The sequence below is a fragment of the Pectinophora gossypiella genome, chromosome 13 (assembly GCF_024362695.1).
Source record: "Pectinophora gossypiella chromosome 13, ilPecGoss1.1, whole genome shotgun sequence".
Taxonomy (NCBI): Eukaryota; Metazoa; Arthropoda; class Insecta; order Lepidoptera; family Gelechiidae; genus Pectinophora; species Pectinophora gossypiella.
Window position 1 is genome coordinate 13,348,047 of NC_065416.1, and position 25,168 is coordinate 13,373,214.

Here is a 25,168-nt window from a genome sequence, read left to right on the forward strand (position 1 = left end):
CATCCCCCTCAATATTCGTTACGATGTCACTTACACCCCGTACAAGTACGTACAGGTAGCCACACAAGTACGTATGTGTTAGTGACACCGTAACTAATACCGAGGGGGATGAGTCAGAGAAAAGAAAAAAAAGAAACTCAAAATGATTTCTGAGTTCATATCAAGTCGTAAAATTCATGATTTGTGTTTATTTTAATTATTTTCAGTTCCATTCTTTTGCGACGGAAAATTCCACTTGATATCAACTCAGAATCATGGACACAATCATCTCTCAAAGTTTTCGTTACGATGTCACTAACACCTGTATGTTATGACGACAAAAGATGAAGAAAAGTAACAATGCGCGCACAAGCCGCGCGCGCACTCTACGATCAAAACAACTTTTCATAACGTGTCTCAATTAGACTCCGCCCCTATCCAATATTATCCGATTCGGTTACGGTTACGTTATCCTAGTGAGAAATCGCTCTTAATAGTATAGATTTTATAATTTATTTTTATAATTTGTTAAACTTTTAATGAAGTTAAAACCTGTTCTTCTTTACTGCCAGTCCAACATAACACTATTTCAAGACACGGAATTCCCATTGATAAATACGATTTCACATACCGCCTCTGCCTTGACCGTTGGCTATTAAATTTGGTGAAAGGAGACGATTTGCACAGATAAATTAATAAAAATAATAATTGAAGATTCCGGCCAGGCCAGTCTCTCATCTCAGTTAAAATGATTCGCTCAATCTAGCGTAAAAAAAATGTTTTTTTAGTTTAGTCAACTTATTGACTACGGACCGGGCAATACGTTCAAAATTAACACGACAACGTGTTAAAAATTGAGGTAGGTCCACAGAGCAACACGGACCGCCGGCAGTGGATAGGTCAGTTATAGAAACTCTTTCATTAGTAGAAGAGTCAATAAAACCGGAGCTTCCTAACTTGCCAAGGACAGGTCCGATTCTGATGTTTTATTCTTTTTAGGGGTATTTTTATAGGTATTATTTAAAATGAGAAACGTATAACGAAATGGGAAGGTTTCGAACAATAATGTATTGTAAACCAATCAAATCAATCGTGAAATCACAAACAATCCGATCAAAATCAAATCAAATATCTAAGTACTTTAATGCACATACATAACAGAAATGTCATATTTACACACACAGTTACTTACTTAAAAAAAAAATTAGAACAAAAATCTTGTATATCTCTACTCTCTATAAGTAATTATTTTTATCATTTCACGTATGTATATTCTGCGCTCCAAAACGGGTATCACTGATGTAGGGAAACGGTCCGCCAAACTGAAGTGGGACTGGGCCGGACACGTGTGTCGGATGCACCCGGAGCGATAGGCACGGGTCGTTACTCACTGGATACCTCAGGGCGGGCATAGAAGTCGAGGAAGACCGCGTAAAAGACGGTGTGACGACCTCAATGCTTATTGGAAGGATTGGCAGGAGATCGCGCAAAGTCGAGAGGAGTGGAAAAACCAAGGGGAGGCCTTTGCCCAGCAGTGGGATCGAATAGGCTAAATAAGATAAGATAAGTATGTATATTAATTATTCTAACACTTATTTTATTTAATACGTAATTTATACCAGTAATCTATAAGTCATTATTGTATTTATCTTAATTTAAGGATAAACTTCTAGGGAACTTTGCCAATAGAGGATGAACTAGGAAGTACTTTATACGAATTATTACTATTGACTTTGTAACCGACAGACACGTGACAGTCATAGAAATAGACTATAGAAGGGCGAGGACCTCATCATAGAAAGAGACAGATACACAGACATATTACAATACGAATCGCTTTATTCGCATATTGTGCTTCGGAAAGCACATTAAGCATTCGGTCCCGGTTACTATTTACCTGAGTATGTTGATTTTTTTTTTGACTTTTGTAGATTTGCCGCAGATGGCATTAACTACTTGGCCGGACAAATGGGGAGCCCTGAAGGCTCTCACCCAGTACAACGTTTAAGACAACAGGCCTGAGGGTGCCCAGTTGGACGCGGACCTCGGCTCAGGGCGTCGTCTGCCTAGTGGATCGATAGCGTTATGCGTTGAATGAGGGAAATCGTCGACCACGCCGGCGGTTAAATACGTCCGACATTAAGAGAGATAAAAAAGTAAAGAATTAATATTTTTTTTAAAACCTTAAATAAATAAATAAATAAATTATAATATTAGTATAGATGCTTGTTACAAACCCACGTCATACATTTGCAATCTTCATCCGTATCACACCATTAATTATTTATGTGACATTTATCATTTTAATCACGTAATCTGATCTTAACGATGTGTCTGTTTGTTCGTCTATGATCTAGTTTCTAGATTGTATGACATTTTATAACATACATACATAAACTCACGCCTATTCCCACCGGGGTAAGCAGAGACTATGGAATTCGATTTGCTTCGATTCTGACACACTTCTCTTGCGTCTTCCACATTTATCAATCGCTTCATACACGCACGCGGGTTCAGAGTAGATCGCACTAAACCATAAGGACATTTCCAATTTAGTCAATGTAAGTCCTTCTCGGTCACATGACATTTTATTGTTTTTACTATTATATTAATGTTAAACAATATAAATCGATATTATGGCCCCGATTCCTGCAGACACCTCCTAATTATATTTAAAATGATACCTGTCGTTTTCTTTTTTTTATCTGTTATTTACCTGCATTGGGCTGGTTTTCCCTTCGCGGGTTGGAAGGTCAGACAGGCAGGCGCTTCTGTAAAAAACCGGACCTGTCAAATTTTCAGGTTAGGGAAGCGGACCCTGTGAAAAACGGGATAATGTTAAGGAGATGATGACCTGTCATTTTCTTATCCGTCGAGTGGAAATTCACTTTTTTAAGTGAATTGCTGCAATGTGGCCTTTTTAGCACTAGTGCATCATTTACGTGTTTTCTTGTTATTAAAAAACTTACTACTTGCTAAAAATATGCTAGTAAAAAAATAAGTGTTAGGAAGCGAATCAAGTACCGTGAATGAATGCATAATTTTATTCTGTATTATTAAACGTGTTTAATTAGCGAGGTCTATAAATAACTAATATTAAGAACCATAAGGTTTAAAGTAAGTTATTTAAGCTTTAAGCATAAGTAATTTTTGAAGCTAGAATATTCCACCGTGAATCACAAACTCGTTTTGTTTAATATTAAATATCAAACTCATAATAATGTACCTACTTACCTTCTTTATATTTATTCGTAGAAATAATCATCCATGGACGGGGATTTTTTTTGATTCGTTTTAAGACATTTTGTACAATACATACATACATAAACAGCCTATATACGTCCCACTGCTGGGCACAGGCCTCCCCTCAATCAAGCGGAGGGGGTGTGGAACATACTCCACCACGCTGCTGCACTGCGGGTTGGTGGAGGTGTTTTTACGGCTAATAGCCGGGACCAACGGGTTAACGTGCCCTCCGAAGAACGGAATCATCTTACTTTTTCGGACAATCAGGTGATTCAAGCCTGAAAAGTCCTTACCAAACAAAGGACAGTCTCACAAAGTGATTTCGACAACGTCCCCATCGGGAATCGAACCCGGACCTCCAGATCGTGAGCCTAACGCTCTAACCACTAGACCACGGAGGCTGTTAAGACATTTTGTATATCTTTGAAATTATATCATACGACAACATACGAGTACACCCTATACAGTCAATCTCAATCACACCCCGGACTCTTCATACAAACAACCTCGTTTTACATAGATACCACACATTGACGTTATCGTACACGCGCATGTGTGTGTGACGTCTGACGCCATACGATTCAAGTCCAAACTATGTTCGAGGGGGGTGAGGTAAACCTAGCTCAGACGCTGGTGGGGAGCGGAGAGTTGCCGTTCTGTACGTAATATTATTCTTTATTCTATGACTCATTACAAAAGTGCAAGCAAAACATAGCACGCGCGCTCTCTCTCTAGTCCTTACCTTAGTGGCTTACAACCAACTTGTTGTTCGAGTAAAATCTTTGATGGATACCTATAAAATATTTTTCTACTATATTTACTCTAACCAGTCATAACGTATTTTGAATATATGTATTAAAATATATAATTCCCTACCTTTTACTATAAAGTAGTTACCACTGCCATTATTTTTATATTTTTTTATTCACCATACCTATCTATGGAGTAATGAAGGCGATGACTCCTCCGACAAGAGCGCAGCTCTTAAATAAAGAGAGAGACCTTTGATTCAATGAATGAATATTTAAATTTAAACTAACGACCCTTTATGTAAATTAAGGTTATTTTTTGTACTTATGTGTTACTATGTGTTTAAAATATCTATTGTTGTTGATTATATTATCATAGATTTATTAAAGTATATTTCTTTCATTATAAATTATTTAACATTCGGACACTACTTATAGTGATATATGGTTGTGTGATGGACTTTTTGTGTAATACAATATACGTATACAGGGTGTTTGTGACATCGTAACGAAAACTTTGACGGATGGTTCAAATCATGATTCTGAGTTGATGTCAAATGGATTTTTCCGTCGCAAAAGTATGGAACTGAAAATAATTAAAAAAAAAAAACACTAAAATTTTCATGACTTTTCCGACAGGAAAATTCCCCTTGATATTAACTCAGAATCATGGTCTGAATCATCCCACTCAGTATTCGTTACGATGTCACTAAGCCTCTATATTATTTAAGAGCTTTTGTAGGTACCACTCTAGAGCGAATAAAATTTCATCCCATTTTCATACTCTTCATCTTCTTATACTATTTTTTTTTTTCAAAATAAATTTATGATGCGTTTTATCGTTGAATTCTGATAACAAGATCAAAGTCATAAATTGCACAGAGCTAGATGATATAGTGATTGTGTGTTAGGGTTGCCAGAAACAGATATTTATAAAAAAAAGGTTATAGAAAGAGATAGATGCGAAATTCCAACACCAATCCGCTAGACGGACGATAGCATAAAATCATTTTGTGAAAAACTCCAAGGTCTTCTTTGGAGGTCCAAAGAACGCCCATAATCACGCCTAGGAACCCTAACCACCTTACAAATAAAAAATAAACCAGGGATGAACACAGCCAAGCAAAGTTCAGTCGAATTGTATGATAATAGGATTCAATTTTGCTTGGCTGTCAAATACTTAAACCCACGCCCATTTGGAAAGTGGTAAGGGATTAGACAGAGACACAAGAAAACCAAAAAAACAATTACAGAATTTATTACTTCTGTCTGCTTCTAAGTGATGCATGTATTAGTTATAAACCAAAATATTTCAAACCAAATCAAATCAAACCCAAAATCAATCAGATGAAAAATTCGTACCACTTTTGATGCAAACTCCTAAGATGGATACGACCAGCTGTATAGTGATAGAAGATCAAGCCCATAACTAAGTACCTTCGTTGATTATTAGAACAAACTATTTCAAAACCTTCGGCCTTTATGACTACCTACAATTATTTGGTCCTTCTCAGAGGACCCCAGGGCTTACGAGGATACGTGTTGCCAAGTTATGGGCCGATACTATTTAGTTTGCCATCGACACGATAAGAAAAGAATAAAGTATATTTGATTTGAATGCTAATAGTAATGATTACGGCTAAAGTCAATATACTCAAGGGTAGTAAAAAGCTTTTTGGCAATCACGAAGCCAGATTCAAAATTCTAGTATTTTCCGCGATTTTACAGCCATCTAATAACCCTACTTGCCTACCCATTATTACTCATATTTAGGCCAATGCCAGAGTCAATTAAACCAGGAGGGAAACTAATGGAAAACTGACATCAATATGTGATAAACTCTTCGCATAACGTCAATCAACTGTTACAATTTACTTTTACCACATCTAATAGATATCGGAAGTATTATTAATTTTATGAGTCGATAACCATAAAGCTTCTATTTTCTTTTTTAATGTCCCATGGCAATCATCGTATTTCCGAATGCAAACTAACGCTAATTTCCATGTTCATCAATTATTAGACGATAATAGTGACTAAGATTGAGAAGGTAATGTTAGGTTGGTTAGGACACGTAGAGCGAATGAAGGATAATATTATAATTGCAAAAGGGGTATATAAAGCGAAAGTAGGGCTGGCATAGGAAGACCTATAAGGACTTAAATTGACCAAATTAAGATTAGTACGATCTACTCTGAACCGGCGTGCGTGTATGAAGCGATTGATGAAAGTGGAGGAAGCAAGAGAAGTGTGTCAGGATCGAAGCAAATGGAATTATATAGTCTGCTTACCCCAGTGGGAAATAAGCGTGAGTTTATTTATGTATGAATGTATCAATTATTAGATCAATCGTGTATCAGAATTTGAATTCGGAACTAAGTAGTTTATTATTGTGTTTTTCACGCGGGAATCACAACAAAACAACAATAAAGTATTTAGGTCTTAATTCAAATTTTGATACGCGAAATATCTAATAATTGTTGAACATGCAAATTAGCATTTGTTTGTATTCGGAACGAGCGAGTAAGAGCCATAAGTAATCAAAAATAAGACAATTTGCATCAAATTTTGATACGAAATATTAGTCTGGATATGATGAACCAAATGGTAACAGCTGATCAGCAGGTCCCCTGTAAATAATCATACATCACGTTGGAAATACCTAACATAATGCCTCTACTGGCTTTAAAGTCGTAAGACCGAATGTCCTTTTAAAATCCAAACCCCTGTCCAATCCAAATTCTGTCTGGTAATCTCGGCCTTAGGAGGTTAAAAGAATAGGATTTAAAAAAAAAGCCGAAAGCAGTCGAATTAACCTTATCGTAGATCGAAAATAATCGCATGGACAGGATGCATGGCTTTGTCAGACTGTCCTTTGTTTGGTAAGAACTTTTCAGGCTTGAATTACCTGATTATCCGAAAAAGTACGATGATTCCGAGCTTCGGAGGGCACGTTAAGCCGTTGGTCCCGGCTATTAGCCGTAAAAACACCTCCGCCAACCCGCATTGGAGCAGCGTGGTAGAATATTCTCCATACCCCCCTCCAGTTGATTGAGGGGAGGCCTGTGCCCAGAAGTGGGACGTATATAAGCTGTTTATATAATATTGAAAGTCGAGGTTTTTATTGGAGAACACCAGCCCAATACGAGTTAGGTCACATACCTCCGAAAATGCATTTTTCGGGAATGTGAGTTTACTCACGATCTGAATGCGATGACCTAAATGCTTCTTAAAGCGAAATAGAATTACTTAAATAGTTTTATTGCTAACCAAAATTCTAGGCTAAGTAAATTAAATTCATCGTTTTGGGGTTATGCATACGTTTTTACAATAAAATACCAGACAGTAAGTATTTTGAATTTGTCAGAAAATAAATTTAAAGCTCATGTGAAGGTTACTTTATGTAAAAAAGCTTATTATAATTGATTACCTAAATAATAAAAATGCCTGGTATTATTTGTGTTTCTCTAGTTATTAAATAACCTGTAATGTATACTACATTATGTTATGTATGTATGGACAGGATGTGTAATGGTTATTAACACGCTCGTCCCGGCTTAAAAGTCCCGAGACAGATTTTTCGCTTTAATTTTCTCTGTGTAAATACTAACCATAAAAGAAATTGTACCATTATTAAGTAGGCAAACTGAAAACTGACAACTATCTTGTTTTGGCTGGTGGCCAAACCGAAACAGATACTTTCGGAAACATGTGTCGGGCAAATGTTCATTTTACGACATAGATTTCATGAAACTAGCAGATATCTTATGGGGTATTAAATGGTTTGTTGATGTCTTTTGTAATAAAACTTTATTGTATGATGACTCGTCAGGGGCTTATGATAGCGAGATGGTAGCGGCGGTATTTTTTTTTTAATAAGTGGAGAGCCATGGTATCCCATTGATTGCTCAAACAGTGATTGTCGAATTTGTTTTCGAATTCATGTTTGAATCATAAATGATTATCACGTGCTCAGCGGTGAAGGAAAATATCGTGACGAAACCGACATTCCCGAGAAACACATTTTCGGAGGTATGTGACCTAACTTGTATTGGGATGGTTTTCCCTTCGCGGGTTGGAAGGTCAGACAGACAGTCGCTTCTGTAAAAAACCTAACCTGTAAAATTTTAAGGTTAGGTAAGCGGACCCCGTGAAAAACGTGATAATAAAAATTGGGTGATTTAAAACAGCGATCGTGGAAATAATATAGTCGTAATATTAAAAGTTTGTTAATTTGCATGTCCTTGTCAAATAATTTATGCACAAAGGTACATAACACGTTTGACCCACGAGTTTGAATTCAAATTAGTCACAGTTCAAGTAATTTAGGAGTTCGAGGCTTGTAAACATCGTCGTAGGTACTGTGATATTGTGGCCGCCGGTTGGTTTCAAATTCTACAAAAATGACTTAACACTTTCAAGGACAGAACGTCTAATGACGTTCCGATTCCAAGTTGTTATACTCTTATACTACCTATTATGAACCATCAATGACCCATGGTCTCTGTCCGTGAAAGAGTTAACTTGCAAATGGCGGTTTTAACGCTTAAAAATTTGGCAGATGGCGGTTTTAACGCTCAAAAACATAGCAAATGGTGGTTTTAACGCTTAAAGCGATTTCTTTCACACAACCATTTGTAAGGTGGGGAAAATATATAAAAGTACAAAGTTTATAGTTGGTTGGCAGGTTGGTTTATGGTCGTTTTTTTTTTAGTTTGAATTCTTTGAGAAGACGTCAGTTGTTTTTGCGGATAGATTGAGGTCAACGACCCTCGCAGTTGGACACATAATATATTTTCTCTATTCCCTATATAGACTATCTCTTCGTCTTCGAAAATTAGCATAACATTCTCGTTTCTTCTATCGTGTGGGTTGTGGGGTGGATTACCAACCTCATCAACCCTGGTGTCAGGGTTATTAAGCCGCCAAAGGCCTCTGACATGGCTCATGTAACGACTACTTACTTACATCATATAATGAATAAATCAGTAAGTAGTAACCGGGACCAACAGCTTGATGTGCTTTCCGAAGCACATATCATCTTACTTTTTGGACAATCAGGTGATCAGCCTGTAATGTCCTAACGAAACTAGGATCACAAAATGATTTTTGTGATATGTCCCCACCGGGATTCGAACCCGGTACTTCCGGAGCCCAACGCTCAACCACTGGACCACAGCGAACACAGCGACGGGTTGATAGTTTCTACTAGTCGTATCAATTTGCATAAAAGTATACTTAGCTACCTAATCAAATCAATAACAAGGTATAGTATGACGTATGTATAAGACATAAATACGATAATTAATTGCGTCTACTCATTGTACTTTGTGAATAAACTAATCAAGTTAGAAATGAATGGCCGTTTTCTGGTTTTAAGACTAAAAATAAACCTTATGACGATGGCCATACGTAAAATTTAGGTACGGTCAAGAGCATTAACATGTATAAACTTTGGTACCATGTCACATTATCTTTTTTGACAAATTGAACTGTAAGTCTCACTAAATGTCAAATATGTTAGTACGACAGAGTCCTAAAGTGGCTACATTATATTGTTCATGACTGTACCTACCAAAATAAGTAACGTGACCTGTGGTTGACATCATATTAGAATGAAAAATAACATCGAAACAAACTAAGTAAAGCTAAAAATATTAATAAAATAAAAAAAAAACAAAAAGAAACATAAATAGCGTAGAATCTTTTTATTACGCCTTAATTTAATTCTCTGGTAAGTTTTTTGTGGTTCTAAGGTTCACCAGTCCGGCCAAGTAGTTAATGCCATCTGCGGCAAATCTACAATAAGTCACGTCAAAAAACACTTAGTAACAGGGTCCACATAATATCAGCGTCGTGGTTCATGCCGCGACTTGTGCTGAGTGAGGCCCTTTTATCTCAGGACGTCCAGAAAAATCGCAAAAGAGGCTCACCAGCTTGTGTGTCAAAAGTGCTGGTTCGTTCCCCTGAACCGGACTTGCACCAATGAGTTATTAATTTTATCTTAAGTGCAATTTTCATTAACACAGTTGGCTCGACCATTATAGATGGCGATACGGCTCATCTATCACGTTGGTCTAACAGGAATCTCGGTGTGGATACTTAGTTAACCTTGTGATGGATGGACCTTCGACTAGTCCAATCGGAAATACAGGTTAGTGACATCGTAACGAATACTGAGGGGGATAATTAGCTCATGATTCTGAGTTAATATCAGGTAGAATTAATTATCCGTCGCAAAATTCCTGATTTTTTTTGTTTCTTAATTTTTTTTTTCAATTTTTGCGATGGAAAGTCCCATTTGATATTAAGTCAGAATAATGAGTTGAACCATCTCCTTCAGTATTCATTGCGATGTCACTTAGATACATCCCGTAAAAGTACGCATAGGCAGCCATACGAGTGGATGTTACGAATACATAAATAACCTATATACGTCCCACTGCTGGGCACAGGCCTCCCCTCAATTAACCGGAGGGGGTACCGGGTACCAGGGGGTACCGTAACGAATACTGAGGGAAATTATTCAGACCATGATACTAAGTTATCAAATGGAATTTCCATTTTTTTAATTTATTTCAGTGCCACACTTTTGCGACGGAAAATTCCTCTCGATATCAACTCAGAATAATGTTCTGAATCATCCCTCAAAGTTTTTGTTATGTCACTAACACCCTGTATAGTCGTGAGCCTTTTTTTTTTTAACTAAAAACCAACGGTGTTCCTCCTTGCCGCCATGTGGCGAGGACACGGGAACGCAGTTGCACACAACCGCGTCCCCGCCGGCGGATGCCCGTTAGGGCCCAACGCCCATGGGAGCGCGTCTAGCGCCTCCCCCTCCGCCGAGGGCTGCCCCGGAACACTGGGGAGCCCTCCGGCACGGGACCTATGTTGTGGGCGGCGGTCCCCCGACCACCGCCCACAGGTCCCCGTCAAGGCGGCGCTCGGTCTATATTGACCAAGTGCGCCTGTCGCCGCCTTCCAGGTCGCCTGCGGCGCATCGGAAGAGAGTCCGCGGAGTTCTCCCGCTCTCTCTCCGCCGCTTCCTTCTCCGACATCACTGCGTCTGAGAAGGTGGCGACCGCTCTCCAGGCCGCTTCACTTCCGACCATGGCCACGATCATGGCCGGCAGTGAGAGATCCGGGCCTATCACGGCGGACAAGGCAGCGCGAGGGACCGCCCAAGCGGGGCACTCCTCGCGCGTGTGCCGTGCCGTGTCCACCATACCGCCAGCACAGTGGTGGCACTCGGCAGTTGGTTCCCTCCTGACCACCCCAAACAGGTACTCACCAAAGCACCCGTGCCCGGTGAGGACCTGCGTGAGGTGGTAGTTGGGAGCGCCAGGGCACTCGACCCAGCTCCGAAGAACTGGTCGAATTGCCGCCACCAACTCTCGGCTTGAATTCGGGGATTCAAGCGCCTCTTCCCATGTGTGGAAGAGAACATCACGGGCGTCCTCTCTCCACTGCGCCACCTCCCGAGTATAGTCGTGAGCCTGTGTCATTCACATTTTGACCTAAATTAACCGTTTGGTCGAATTGCATTAATTACCTTTATTTTTAATTAATTCCACCACATACTCCCTTATATGTATAACATAAATAGCCTATATACGGGCACAGGCCTCCCCTCAATCAACCGGAGGGGGTATGGAGCATACTCCACCACGCTGCTCCACTGCAGGTTGGTGGAGGTATTTTTACGGCTAATACCCACGGTTTAACGTACCCTCCGAAGCACGGAATCAACTTATTTTTTCAGACAATCAGATGATTCAAGCCTGTAAAGTCCTTACCAAACATAGAACAGTCTCACAAAGTGATTTTGACAATGTCCCCATCGGGAATCGAACCCGGACCTCCAGATCGTGAGCCTAACGCTCCAACCACTAGACCACGGAGGCTGTTACTCTATCTAAAAATACATAGTCCTTACTCTACTATCTAAAAATCGAACTATTTATACGTCAAAAATCGTCATACTGCATAGGTCATGCAAGGGAGTGTTGTGAATGCGAGACGGCACATATTTGCCGAGTCTCGTAAACTATTCGTAAACAATAGTACGCTTTGTTTTGTTTTGTACGGGGATGGGTGCGGCGCGAGAGTTGACAACAAGGCTATAGAGCATAGTACAGTCATGAGCAATATAATGTACCCACTTTAGGACTCTGTCGCACTAACATATTTGTCATTTAGTGAGACTTACAGTTCAATTTGTCAAAAAAGTTAATGTGACATGGTACCAAAGTGTATATATATTAATGCTCGTTACCGTACAGGTTTATGCACTAACATTTTTTTTACGTGACTTCTGATTTGACGGTCCAAGAAGTTAGTGATGTCAGTTAACGACCCAGTCTATTTTGTTAAAAAGCTGTGTGGTAGTCAAAATCTGATATCAAGAGCAAAATTTTTATACAGTTCTCAATAAAAACTGTAATATTGCCAGACGATCTGTGTTTTCCTCTGATAATACGTTGATGTTCTCTCAAAGTACATAATCATCATAAGACACATTTCATTAAGTTTTTCATTCCAAGTATTCCCGATGATCCGATTACTCTAGCCATAGAGGCGGCCAATTAGCTCGCGACACCGAACACTTCAGAACCCCGACACAGACCCTGCCGGCGTGGTCGACGATTTCCTTTTCAACGCTTATCGCTATCGACCCACTAGGGACGATTAATTCTTTCAAATATTCTATCTCGCAGACGACGTCCTGAGCCGAGGTTCGCGCCCAACTGGGCACCCTCAGGCCTTTTGTCTTAAAATTGTACCGGGTGAGAGCCCTCAGCGCTCCCCATTTGTCCGGCCAAGTAGTTAATGCCAGTAATAAATAAGGCACGTCAAAAAAAACGTTCCATGTATAATGTCAAATACAGTGCTTCTATTTTCATTCTGTTTTTTATCCTTTTTTCATTCTTTGTTCATTCTTTTTCAGGATGGCAACCTCTACATCGAGCTGCCGATGAGCATCCCCCCTTGGACAGTTCGTGGTCCAGACAAATATTGCATCGACACGTTTGTATATGAAGATGAGGAAGGCAACACGAAGACCCAGTTGGATGCCCTCGTGTGCTTCGCTGAACCCAGCTTCGACCCCACTAGCTACATTATCAGCAGCACTTGTGAGTTTAGTTCTTCAAATGCTTTCTACTTGACAAGATTAGATACCTGCAGCGCTAAAACCAAACTTGGTGTCACTTTTAACACCAATATTTGTGACCTCAGAGTTCATTCACTGAATAGAATATTACCATAGAATAAGGAATACGTATAGAACGGCAACTCTCCGCTCCCCACTAGCGTCTGAGCTAGGTTTACCTCATCCCCCTCGAACATAGTTTAGCCTTGATATTGGCGACAGATATCACACACACAGATGCGCGTGTATGATAAGATCAATGTGTCGTGTCTGTGTAAAACGAGGTTGTTTGTATGAAGTGTCCTGGGTGTGGTATTAGTCTAGACATACGTACGTTATATCATGCCTATATCCTATGGGGCACACGTTACATCATCATGCGATAACTATCCTTTACTAAAATAGTACTAAGAATTTAGTTCATTAATAAAATTGTAAGTAAACTTAATATCTAATTTTAGATAAATTATTTCATTTTGCCGTCTTCCTATTTAGACTTTACCATTTATCTCAGCACTGTTGCGAAAAAGCTTCCATCTAATTCTTCCACGACCGCTTCTCAATAAATTCGAATGATTATGACTTGATATCAAGTGGTATTTTCCATCACAGAAATTTAGAAAACAATCATGAACAGTCATGAGCAATATCATGTACCCACTTTAGAACCATGTCGCACTATCATATTTGACATTAAATGAGACTTACGGTTCAATTTGTCAAAAAAGTTAATGTGACATGGTTTCAAAGTGTATACATACGTAACTCAGACTCATGAGCTGAATCATCGACCTCAGTATTCGGGACGGTGTAACTAATACCCTGTATATTTTTTTCAATGTCCTCAGGTATGCTGATCTCCTGCGTGTTCATCCTGGCCACTGTGGCAGTCTATGCCTGGTTACCGGAGCTCCGTAACCTTCACGGCCGGGTCCTCATGGCATACCTCCTCTCTCTCTTCGTGGGCTTCCTCTTCCTTGCCACCATGCAGATATTACTCATCATCAACAACGTTACTGCCGAGTGCTGCTTGGTTTTGAGTAAGTATTGTTATTTCGTTTTTCACTAACACATCTAACTCACCACCTATCACGTTTAGTCTAACAAAGGTCGGTGAGGTGGGTACTTATCTCATCTTGCGATGGATGTACGGTCACGAGGATATGTATACACTTTGAAACCATGTCACATTAACTTTTTTGACAAATTAAACCGTAGGTCTCATTAAATGTCAAGTATGATAGTGCGACAGGGGTCTAAAGTGGGTACATGATATTGCTCGTGTCTGTACCTCTGACTATATAGTCATGAGCTTATGTTTTTCTTTGTTTTTATTAAATGACTTTAAAAAGGTGGTATATTATATTATAGAGAAGAAAGAGAAAAGAGAAAAAAGTTATTTATTTCAACAAAAAGGTACAATCATTGCCAAGTGTAGCGGCCTTCTGTTAAGTGAACAACACCTGTGTTAGAAGACCGCGCTCTTCAATATCGATTACTAATGGTACCAATACAAAAGCTTAAAGAAATAAGTAAGTAATAAGTATAATCGCAATATCGTTCTAATGATTCTGAAAACTCATTATTTTAAGTAAGTAGGTTTTATTTTTGACCACATGGTCTGTTACTGCTTTAACCACATGGTCTTAAGGCCCCTTAATATAAGTTAAATCCTTTTAAAATCTAAACCTTATTGTTTATTTATTTATTTATTTATTTAGATATCCAACAGCATTAACAATAAAACATTAAGTTAAACTATAGTCTGGAAATCTCTTCGCAGGAGGTTACATCATGACCTGGGTTTCAAAATTAAGCAGATATCTGACGCACTTCTCCGTCTTGGCACTTATCTGTATTGTTATCACTGCTTTATAGGATGTCGCTTTTTCCAACAACGTCAATTTTAACATCCTCAAAGCCTACGTGTCGTATAGCGGATGCAAACAATTAATAATTCGTTAACACAATGACACAGCGCACCAATATGGTTTTACATTAGTATTATAATGATTATAATGTGAAATAAATGACAAATATCATTACCTACAGAATGAGGATTAATATTAGAAGCTCAAATGTAGGCGGCAGCACTATTGAGTATGTCATACTGTCCAGCTAAAATCTGGAGCCTCGTGGAGTGTATCCCGTTTGAAGGATGAGTTACGAAATAGAAAAGCAGCGAGTTGGAAAAAGGAAGTTTTGATTGAAAATAAGTTATAATTAAAACACATAATAACGGGTTCTTACCGCGTTTGAAGTAGGGATATGAGACTCCCGATATTTCGACACTGTTGCAAGTGCCATGATTACGAGATGACTGTGTTATAATTATGATAATAACCGCGTAAACTTAAAACAATGTGAAAATAAGTTTTTCTTCTTTCCAATCTTTAGGGAATAAATATAACATTATGATATTGCAGTTTACTTACTGATGTAAGTGAGTAGTACATGAGCCATGTCAGGGGCCTTTGGCGGCTCAATAGTTACCCTGGTGGTTGACGAGGTTGGTAATTCACAACCCACACGATAGAAGAAAAAGACCTAAAGAATTAAGTAAGTAGGTATAATTCAAATTAAAACCCCAATTATAATTTGAGTGCGACCATCAATATCATCATAGTCGTTTATTTAATCGTTTTTATATCTAAAGCGGATGCAATTGTGGTTATTGATAGCTAGATAAAAAAAAGTGGAACTTCTGAAGGTTCCTTACCCTAAGCGAGTAAAAATACAAAACAATTTTTTTTACACAATGGCTACATCGGTTTAAGTGACGTGATAAACATTTATCGTGCCGGTATTTTCGATCGTGACACACTTATCGATTTCGACAAAATTAATCGACTCGATCGATAATTTTATCACGTTGCGCATGTTAGCCCTGAAAGAGAGACAATTGCGATTCTAAAAAAAAAATTTAACGTTTAAACACTAAACAAACTGAAGACGATACATTGTTTTAAGTTTACGCGGTTATTATCCCCCGATACCGACCCCGCCGGCGTGGTCGACGATTTCCCTCATTCAGCGCTTATCGCTATCGACCCACTAGGGTCGATTAATTCTTTCAAATATTTTTCCTCTCAGACGACGCCCTGAGCCGAGGTTCGCGCCCAACTGGGCACCCTCAGGCCTGTTGTCTTAAACGTTGTACCGGGTGAGAGCCTTCAGCGCTCCCCATTTGTCCGGCCAAGTAGTTAATGCCATCTGCGGCAAATCTACAAGAAGTCACGTCAAAAAAATAAAATAAAAAAATATATATCATAATTAAAACACATAGTAAACCTTAAACATATCCCTGCTTTAAACGTGGTAAGGACCCCGTTATTATGTGTTTTATATTGAAGACAAATCCTAAGGTCTTTGCGTAGCATCTGCGGTGTGAAGTTGAGTGATAGAGTGAGAAACAGTGTGATAAGACAGAGATGTGGTGTAAAAGACGATATAGTGACTAGGATTGAGAAGGGAATGTTAGGTTGGTTTGGACACGTTGAGCGGATGAAGGATAATAGAATTGCAAAAGCGGTATATAAAGCGAAAGTTGATGGTAGAGCTGGCAGAGGAAGACCGAGAAGGACTTACGATGATCAAATTGGAGATGTCCTTAGAAAAGGTTCAATACGATCTACTCTGAACCGGCGTGCGTGTATGAAGCGATTGATGGATGTGGAGGAAGCAAGATAAGTGTGTCAGGATCGAAGCAAATGGAATTCTATAGTCTCTGCTTACCCCGGTGGGAAATAGGCGTGAGTTTATGTATGTACAAATCCTAAAAAAATGAAGACGAAGCCAGACTCTGTGACCTTTTCGAAGACTTCCCCGGTAAATTACCGTTTCAAATCACTATTAGTGGCACTCGAGACGTCAATGTCGTGTTTTTATTTATTTTTTTATCGAGTTCTGTTGTTTGCATTTATAATGTGGCCATGTTTAATAGGTACGTAGGTAGGTATATTTTTTTAATTCTTGTGGTTAGTTGTTTACCATCCTTTAAGTGATTTGAATTAATAGCTATTTTTTTTAAGGTTTTTTGATGTTAACCAAAAAAGCCGCGGTGATTAATTAATTTATTTATTTGGCACACCAACAGTTACTACAATATATTCATGTTTTAAATATATTTAAATCATTATATCTAATTGCGTAACTTATTAAAGGTGAGCACCGCATGCAAAGGAACAAAGGAAAAGAAAAAAAAAGAGTTTACAAAAATTTTAGCAAGAGAAGTGAGTCAGGATCGAAGCAAATGGAATTCTATAGTCTCTGCTTTGCCCGGTGGGAAATAGGCGTGAGTTTATGTATGTACTTATGTACAAAAATGCTAACCTAGAAATCAGAAGCATGTCTAAAGTGATCAAAAATTTATCTCGTTTTTTTTTGAGTTAAAATTATTTTTATCATTAATTATGGAATAAATGTACCCATGCTTCCCAGGTCAAACGCACAACAGTCAAATTGACTAGCATACAATCACGGCTATCTTCTCAACATCACACTAGTCTGAAGAATTTCAGAGAAATATATACGTATTTTCTTGTGTCTTCATACTTTTACGCCGTGATTTTTCCGAAGTCTAGTTTTACTTTCTAGATTTAATATATTTTTACTATTTTCCATAATCACATTGGCCTGCTCATTACGTTCATCATCATCAGCCCATCAACGGCACGGGCCTTCCCTATGAATGGATAGGGAGATCGGGCCTTAAACCATCACGCGGGCCCAGTGCGGATTGATGGTTATTAACGACTGCTAGTGCTAATGCAGCCGGGAGCAACGGCTCAACGTGCCTTCCGAAGCAAGGAGGAGCTCGAGATGAAAACTTTTTTTTGTGGTCACCCATCCTATGACCGGCCTTTGCGAAAGTTGCTTAACTTCAACAATCGCAGACCGAGCGCGTTTACCGCTGCGCCACCGAGCTCCTCAAGTAATAACTTAAAATAATATACCTACATCCACTCCTCGCCAGCTATATTAAAGTCCCATCCATGTTATAGCGGCCGAGTCTATTGCCATTAACTGGGCACAGATCTTAGAAATTTTAGTGCAAACAAATATATCTCGCGGAACTCTGTTAAGTTTTCTACGGAACCCACTTTGGGAATCGCTGCGCTAGAGAGACGATGATGAATCATAGACAAACTGACAACTATGTACTTTATGTTGTCTTTTGCGTAATAATCCACGATTTATAAGTACTTCTACGTAAACTGCATGTTAATTCCAACATCACGGGTTTACCCAGTCATGATTACTTAATTAATCTCTTAGATCTGTCTGGTCTATGTTAAGTGGTCTATTAACTCGTCTGTGTGATGAGTGAATAGGCAATATAGGCAGTTGTATTAAGTGGGAAAATATCGCATCCTTACGTCTAGTTAGCTACAGCAAATTATAAACTTTGAATATACAGTGTTAGTGACATCGTAACGAAACATTTAGGCATGATTCAGGCCATGATTTTGAGTTCATATCAAGTGGAATTTTCCGTCGCAAAAGTAAGGAATGGAAAATAATTTAAAAGACACTAAAATTTTCATGAATTTTGTGTCGGAAAATTCCACTTGATAATAACTCAGAATCATGGTCTGAATTATCCCCCTCAGTATTCGTTACAATGTCACTAACACTATGTACGTATGTATTGGTGCTGATTTCAATACACACTACCGAAGTTTATTACAATACAATACAAATATACTTTATTGTTCCAAAATAAATAAAATAGTTACTAAGTAATTAAAATAAGTAGTAGCAGATTAGTGTAGTGGTAGATAGTTTATTTTAAGTTATACCGGTCTGTCATTTTCTTATCTGCCGAAAAGGGACGGGTAAATCGACAGGCATAAAATTTATAAAACGCGCGTCACTTTAGACAGAAATTAAAAAACTTTTCACTAAAATATTAATTTATTATTTTTTTATAATATTCATATTAAGTACTCCGCCAATATCCGTATTTCTTTCTTCGACTGAACAGACAAATTAACCTTTTTTCGTAGCTAGGCGTGTCCGGTGAGATCGCATCGTTTGACCTTATCGATGCGGCGTGATGATTCAATCGAGAGGATTGTATTGCTCGCTACATTGTTACTATAACGATACAGACTAGATGTAGGTAGGTATAGTCAGAAGCAAATAGTTAGGGACAGCACAGAATAAGGAATAATACTACGTATAGAACGGCAACTCTCCGCTCCCCACCAGCGTCTGAGCTAGGTTTACCTCACCCCACCTCGAACATTGTTAAACACACACAGATGCGCGTGTACGATAATGTCAATGTGTAGTGTCTGTGTAAAACGAGGTTGTTTGTATGAAGTGTCCGGGATGTGGTGACAGTCAAGGTATACATATAGTTAGCAATATCCATAATGTCCAATAATTAGGGACGTTCAAAGTGACCGTATAGATAGTAACTAAGTGACCAAAAACATCGGCGCAACCTGCGCGTTCAAAAAGTTGCCAACAACCTAATCGCCTACATTTTTTGAACATCTTGACTGCTTGGATACCATTGGCGCAGTGTGTTGTCATATTTACAACAACATAATTGAGTCGAACTATTTGACATTGTAAGCGTCTCGCAAATCTGGACGATTAGGTTGTTGCTAACTTTTTGAACGCGCAGGTTGTGCCGATGTTTTTGGTCACTATCTATTCGGCCACCTTGAACGTTCCTATATATTGGACTTTCTGAATATTGCAAACTATATGTATACCGTGACCCTCACTATTTGCTTCTGACTGTACCAACTTATACACGGAAACGTAAATACCCAATCTTGCCAATAAAAAAAAAACACCATAGCATCACACCTGTGTCCTTGAAGGCAGTATGGTGAGGTGTACGGTCACGAGCATTAATATGTATACGCTTTGGTACCATGTCACATTAACTTTTGTGATAAATTGAACTGTAAGTCTCACTAAATGTCAAATATGTTAGTGCGACAGAGTCCTAAAGTGGGTACATTATATTGCTCATGACTGTACAGTATCTATACTCCTCGCCAGCTTGTAACAATGAAGGACTTTCCAAGCTACGTTCCTCAAAAACAATGTAGATGGCGCTATACACATTTTCCTTTAAAAAAAAACCTTCTAATTTTATATATCATCATCATCATCATCAGCCCATTAACGTCCCCACTGCTGGGGCACGGGCCTTCCCTATGGATGGATAGGGAGATCGGGCCTTAAACCACCACGCGGGCCCAGTGCGGATTGGTGGTTATTAACGACTGCTAATGCAGCCGAGACCAACGGCTTAACGTGCCTTCCGAAGCACGGAGGAGCTCGAGATGAAAACTTTTTTTTTTTGTGGTCACCCATCCTATGACCGGCCTCTGCGAAAGTTGCTTTACTTCAACAATCGCAGACCGAGCGCGTTTACCGCTGCGCCACCGAGCTCCTCATTAAATTTTATATATGCACCTTTTGTTTTTGTTTTTTTTTTACCTTCGATGGGTTTGCTTTTGGCTCCAGACTTGCTCGAAGGCATTGACGAGCACTAAGATGGAGCTCGCTCGCCCAGAAGGTGCCTGTTCACTCTGGCCTTGAAAACACCCGGGTTATATGCATTCGGATGTACAGAAGACGGCAAATAATTCTACTCCCTAACTGTTTTTACGTATAAATGATGATCCTTTTAGGTATTACATCCAGATACGATTATTGCTTCGGAGGGCACGTTAAGCCGTCGGTCCCGGCTATTAGCCGTAAAAACACCTCCACCAGCCCGCAGTGGAGCAGCGTGGTGGAGTATGCTCCATACCCCCTCCGGTTGATTGAGGGGAGGCCTGTGCCCAGCAGTGGGACGTATATAGGCAGTTTATGTTATGTACGATTAATTGCAAGGTTTAGGCCAGGCGCGCACTACGAGTTTTTCGCCGCGCGGCAGAAAAGAGCAGCGGCCTAATGTCGCACTGTAATACTGCGCCGTTGCGGTGGCTCTGCCGTCAAGTGCGCGCAATACAATTTAAAACTGTTTGGTACAGAATTACAGTGCGACATTATGCCGCTGCTTTTTTCTGCCGCGCGGCGAATAACTCGTAGTGCGCGCCTGGCCTTAGTTAACAAAAACCACAACTACATAAAAGGCACATCTAAATGTGATGTTTCAAAAAGGCTTTTTTTACTGTTAGCTAATACATATATCGTCACTAGCGAAAAAGGCAAGATAACAGATAAGCCCCTTGTGGTGTCACATTCTGTCACCTCCGTTAATGAAGCGAATATCAAGTATCTATTGTTGTCATACCTTCTCCAGACCTGTTTATCAGGGCTCGAAGACATTATAATGTGTTTGTCTCGACTTCTGGGCGCCCTGTCTAGGATCCCGTAAATGTAAACAAATCGAGTTGTTATGGCAGGGACTTAATGAAAGCACCTTGTGAAAGTTTAATCAAGAAACGTACACCCGTATTCTAGGAGAGTGAACATCTTGGTCACTCGAATCTTCCTCGATGCCGTCTTTAGTTGATGCGACCTCAAGGTCTTCTTCGAACTCAACTTATAATCGGCGCTTCAACTTTACTTTTGAGTTTACTCCACTAAGAGATGACGTCATCAGTTTCGTATTATTTTGTAGGCATAACGGCCTCTGTGGTCCAGTTGAGCGTTGTGCTCACGATCCGGAGGGCCCGGATTCGAATCCAGGTGGGGAAAATCACAAAAATCTCCTTGTGATCCCCAGTTTGGTTAGGATATTGCAAGCTGGTCACTTGTGTCCAGAAATAAGATGATCCGTCCTTCGGGAGGCACGTTAAGCCGTTGGTCCCGGATACTACTTACTGATGTAAGTACGTATTCGTTACTTGAGTCAACAATAAAGTTTTAAGTTCTAAATTTAAATTATGATACAAAATAAATCTAATAACTGATGAACATACAAATTTAGGATTCGTTTGTATTCGGAAATGCGATGATTGTCGAAGGACATTCTGAAAATAGAAGCATGTTACACTTCACCAAAGACTAGGCTGTATGGGCTAAGTTCCATTTGCCTGCCCGAATGGGCAAATAAAAAAAAAGCATGTTACACTGCTCTATGATTTCTGACACGATATGATTATTAGTAATTCTATCGTCTGCAACATAAGCTTAGCCTAGTTCAGACATTAGTAACCCTCTTTGTACTTTATTTTCTAATGCTAAATATTAAATTAGGGACTTTTCAGTCTACGTTCCTCAAAAACAACATAGATGTGTGCGAATGGCGTTGTACAGATTTTTCTTCGTCTAACCTTCTAATTTCATAGATAACAGACATTCTTTTATCTTTGTTTTTCGGTAAATATAATGCGGCTGAATGCATTCTTGTTTTCTTTTAATCCCAGTCCACAGAGAAGCAAAAAAACAGCACAATAGTACAAAAATAAGATTGTAATTGAAATTCATTGATGCTGTCTTTAAAAATAGAATTAATTGAATTAAATGAACGTTTTATTTTCGTAGTAACTTTAATTAAATAATGTCAAATTGACAACAGACTATTTATTTGGAAGGTCGTTGACTTACGAATACATTACAAGTAATTACAACTGACGACTTACGATTTATTTATAACAAACATCATAGAAGGAAAAATTGAAGGGAAGAGAGGAAGGGGTAGACTTAGGAGAACATTTATGAAACAAATAAAAAAGAAGGTGCAGGTCGTATCGTGTTAGGAGGTGAAGGATTTGGCGGGAAGAAGAGAGGAATGGCGATTACTCCACCGACAAGAGCGCAGCTCTTAAATAAAGAGAGAGAAAGAAATACAACTGCCTATATTATATTTATACAACTGCCTAATACGTATATTTATGTTTTATTGTATTCAAAACACGGATTTAAGGATGTTCTTTTTTTTGGACTTATTAGTGTAACCTTATTAAGGTTAGAGCGATTCCTTGACTCTACCCGTGTTTGTAGTTTTCACTGGTTGGAAATTTAACGTGTGTGTGTTAGGTTAGGTTTTCAGTCACTTTGCTGATTGTAACCCTAACCTAACTCACACACTACGTGTGACACACACGAAAGACAAAAAAACTAAGTGAAAACGTACTATTTACTATATACTTTCTTCAAAAGTATAAAAGTCCAATCAGTTTCTTGCAAAGTAATAAATTAACAGACCAAAAACACCTACAAAAACATAAATTTTATAATTATGAACTTATGGTTCATAATTTCACCACTGTTTATTTGCTGGGCTCAGTGACTGAACTTTTGTTAAGTATTTGATTGTACATACAGGGTGTGTATGTTTAGTGACATCGTAACGAATACTGAGGGGAATGATTCAGACCATGATTCTGAGTTAGTATCAAGTGGAATTTTCCGTCGCAAAATTAATATTTTTTTGTGTTTTTTTTATTAGACTGTTGCTATGGAAAATTCTATTTGATATCTACTCAGAATTATATTATAAATATACCATCCCTCAAAGTTTTCGTTACGATGTCACTAATACCCTGTACTTCTATCAATATTATGTGTGTGTATAGTCGATTTTCTACGACGTCCATTTTTTATCCCAAACCACTTGATTGCGAGACTTGTTATTAAACATTAGACTAATAATATCATAGAGTTAAATCTTAAGAAATTTGGTCCCGATACTAAAATAAACATTTATTTTCGTCGGAATCTGCGCGATACGCCCAAACAAATGACAGTCGTCGCACGCGCACGATTCATCGATGGGATTAGATACAACTTCTGAGTAGTTATAAATGCGGCCAAGGGCTTTCATACAAAAAAAATGGTAATGAAAGAAATTATATTCTCTTCTCTTCTATCGTGTGGGTCATTGTTTTGCTGTTGACTAATGAAGTTTTGGATAATGAATAATCAATGACTAAAAATCACTCAGAACCGGAGCTCACAAAGTCTTTGGCCGTTGGCGGCTCAATAACCCTGCCAACCAAGGTTGATGAGGTTGGTAATCACGATGGAAGAAGATAAATTGGTTTAGGCACCTGCTAGTTTAGGCATGCCCATCTCTATTAATAAGTTATAATATCTGATTAAGATTGTTTGTTTCAGCTTTCATCATCTACTTTTTCCTGCTGTCTGCGTTCTTCTGGCTCAACGTGATGTCTTTTGATATCTGGTGGACATTCAGGTAAGGACATTACTTACTATACTACAAATACCGACTCTAAAAGTGAATGAATTAATGTTTGAATCGTAATTACTGTAACCACGAGTTTTCCAGGATTTGTGCCCGGTTATAATAAAAAAAATGTATATACCGCTGCCTACCCCTTCTGGGTTACAAGCGTAATGCTATTTTATGTTATTATTTTATTATTGAACGTATTTGATTCACATAAATATAGGTTATTAGGTAAGTATGTAATAAAAAACAAAAAGTGAGACAACATCTTTAAAATCTTGAGTAGCTAAGTAACAATTAATAAGACGTTAACACATAAATTAGCACCTTATTTTAATGGCACAAAAACTAACTTGCGGGCACGTGCAAAATTACCAATTAAAGTTAAATCTTCGTAACAAGATACAATTAGATGATTTGATGGTTTATATTACATTAAGGATCAGTTAGATGATACTGTAATCATCTTGTCATATTAATTTACTTACCTACATTTCAATCAAATAAATCGATTATATAAAAGTCTACTTACTTTTCGTAAAACACTGCATCTTACAAAAGTAGGAATTGTTTTGATAAATAGCCGATCATTCTAAAGTTTTTAGCTTTCCTGTGATAAGAAGATATCTCCTTGCGTGATAATCGATACACAAGACGACCTTTTTAATTATATTTTCCAATTAGCTCAAATTCAAACGCCCCTTATTCGCCCGGGTTATTCATTCATTCACTCATTTACAACAGTTGTCAATTATCTGTCTCTTTCCTTTTCGGCGGATAAGCGAATTAAAAGTGTAACTTAATTTGTAACTTAATCTTGTCAAGCCGGGACGAGAATATTAATTATTACACCACCGGGTCCTTAACCTGTCTACTTAAGCGACTTTTTCGATCTATATCATCACTATGCCATATAATAAGGAATAATAC

The 25,168-nt window shown here is 38.6% G+C and overlaps 1 protein-coding gene across 9 annotated transcripts in view; it reads left to right on the top strand.

Moving 5' to 3' along the window:
* The window catches only part of LOC126372140 (G-protein coupled receptor Mth2-like), a 65,626-nt gene that overhangs the window by 30,853 nt on the left and 9,605 nt on the right, over positions 1-25,168 (top strand). For all 9 annotated transcript variants that reach the window (XM_050017750.1, XM_050017746.1, XM_050017753.1 and 6 more), the window contains 3 exons: positions 12,922-13,108; positions 13,974-14,165; positions 24,166-24,244. In XM_050017750.1, the coding sequence (XP_049873707.1) occupies positions 12,922-13,108; positions 13,974-14,165; positions 24,166-24,244 (458 nt within the window). The remainder of the gene's footprint in view (positions 1-12,921; positions 13,109-13,973; positions 14,166-24,165; positions 24,245-25,168) is intronic.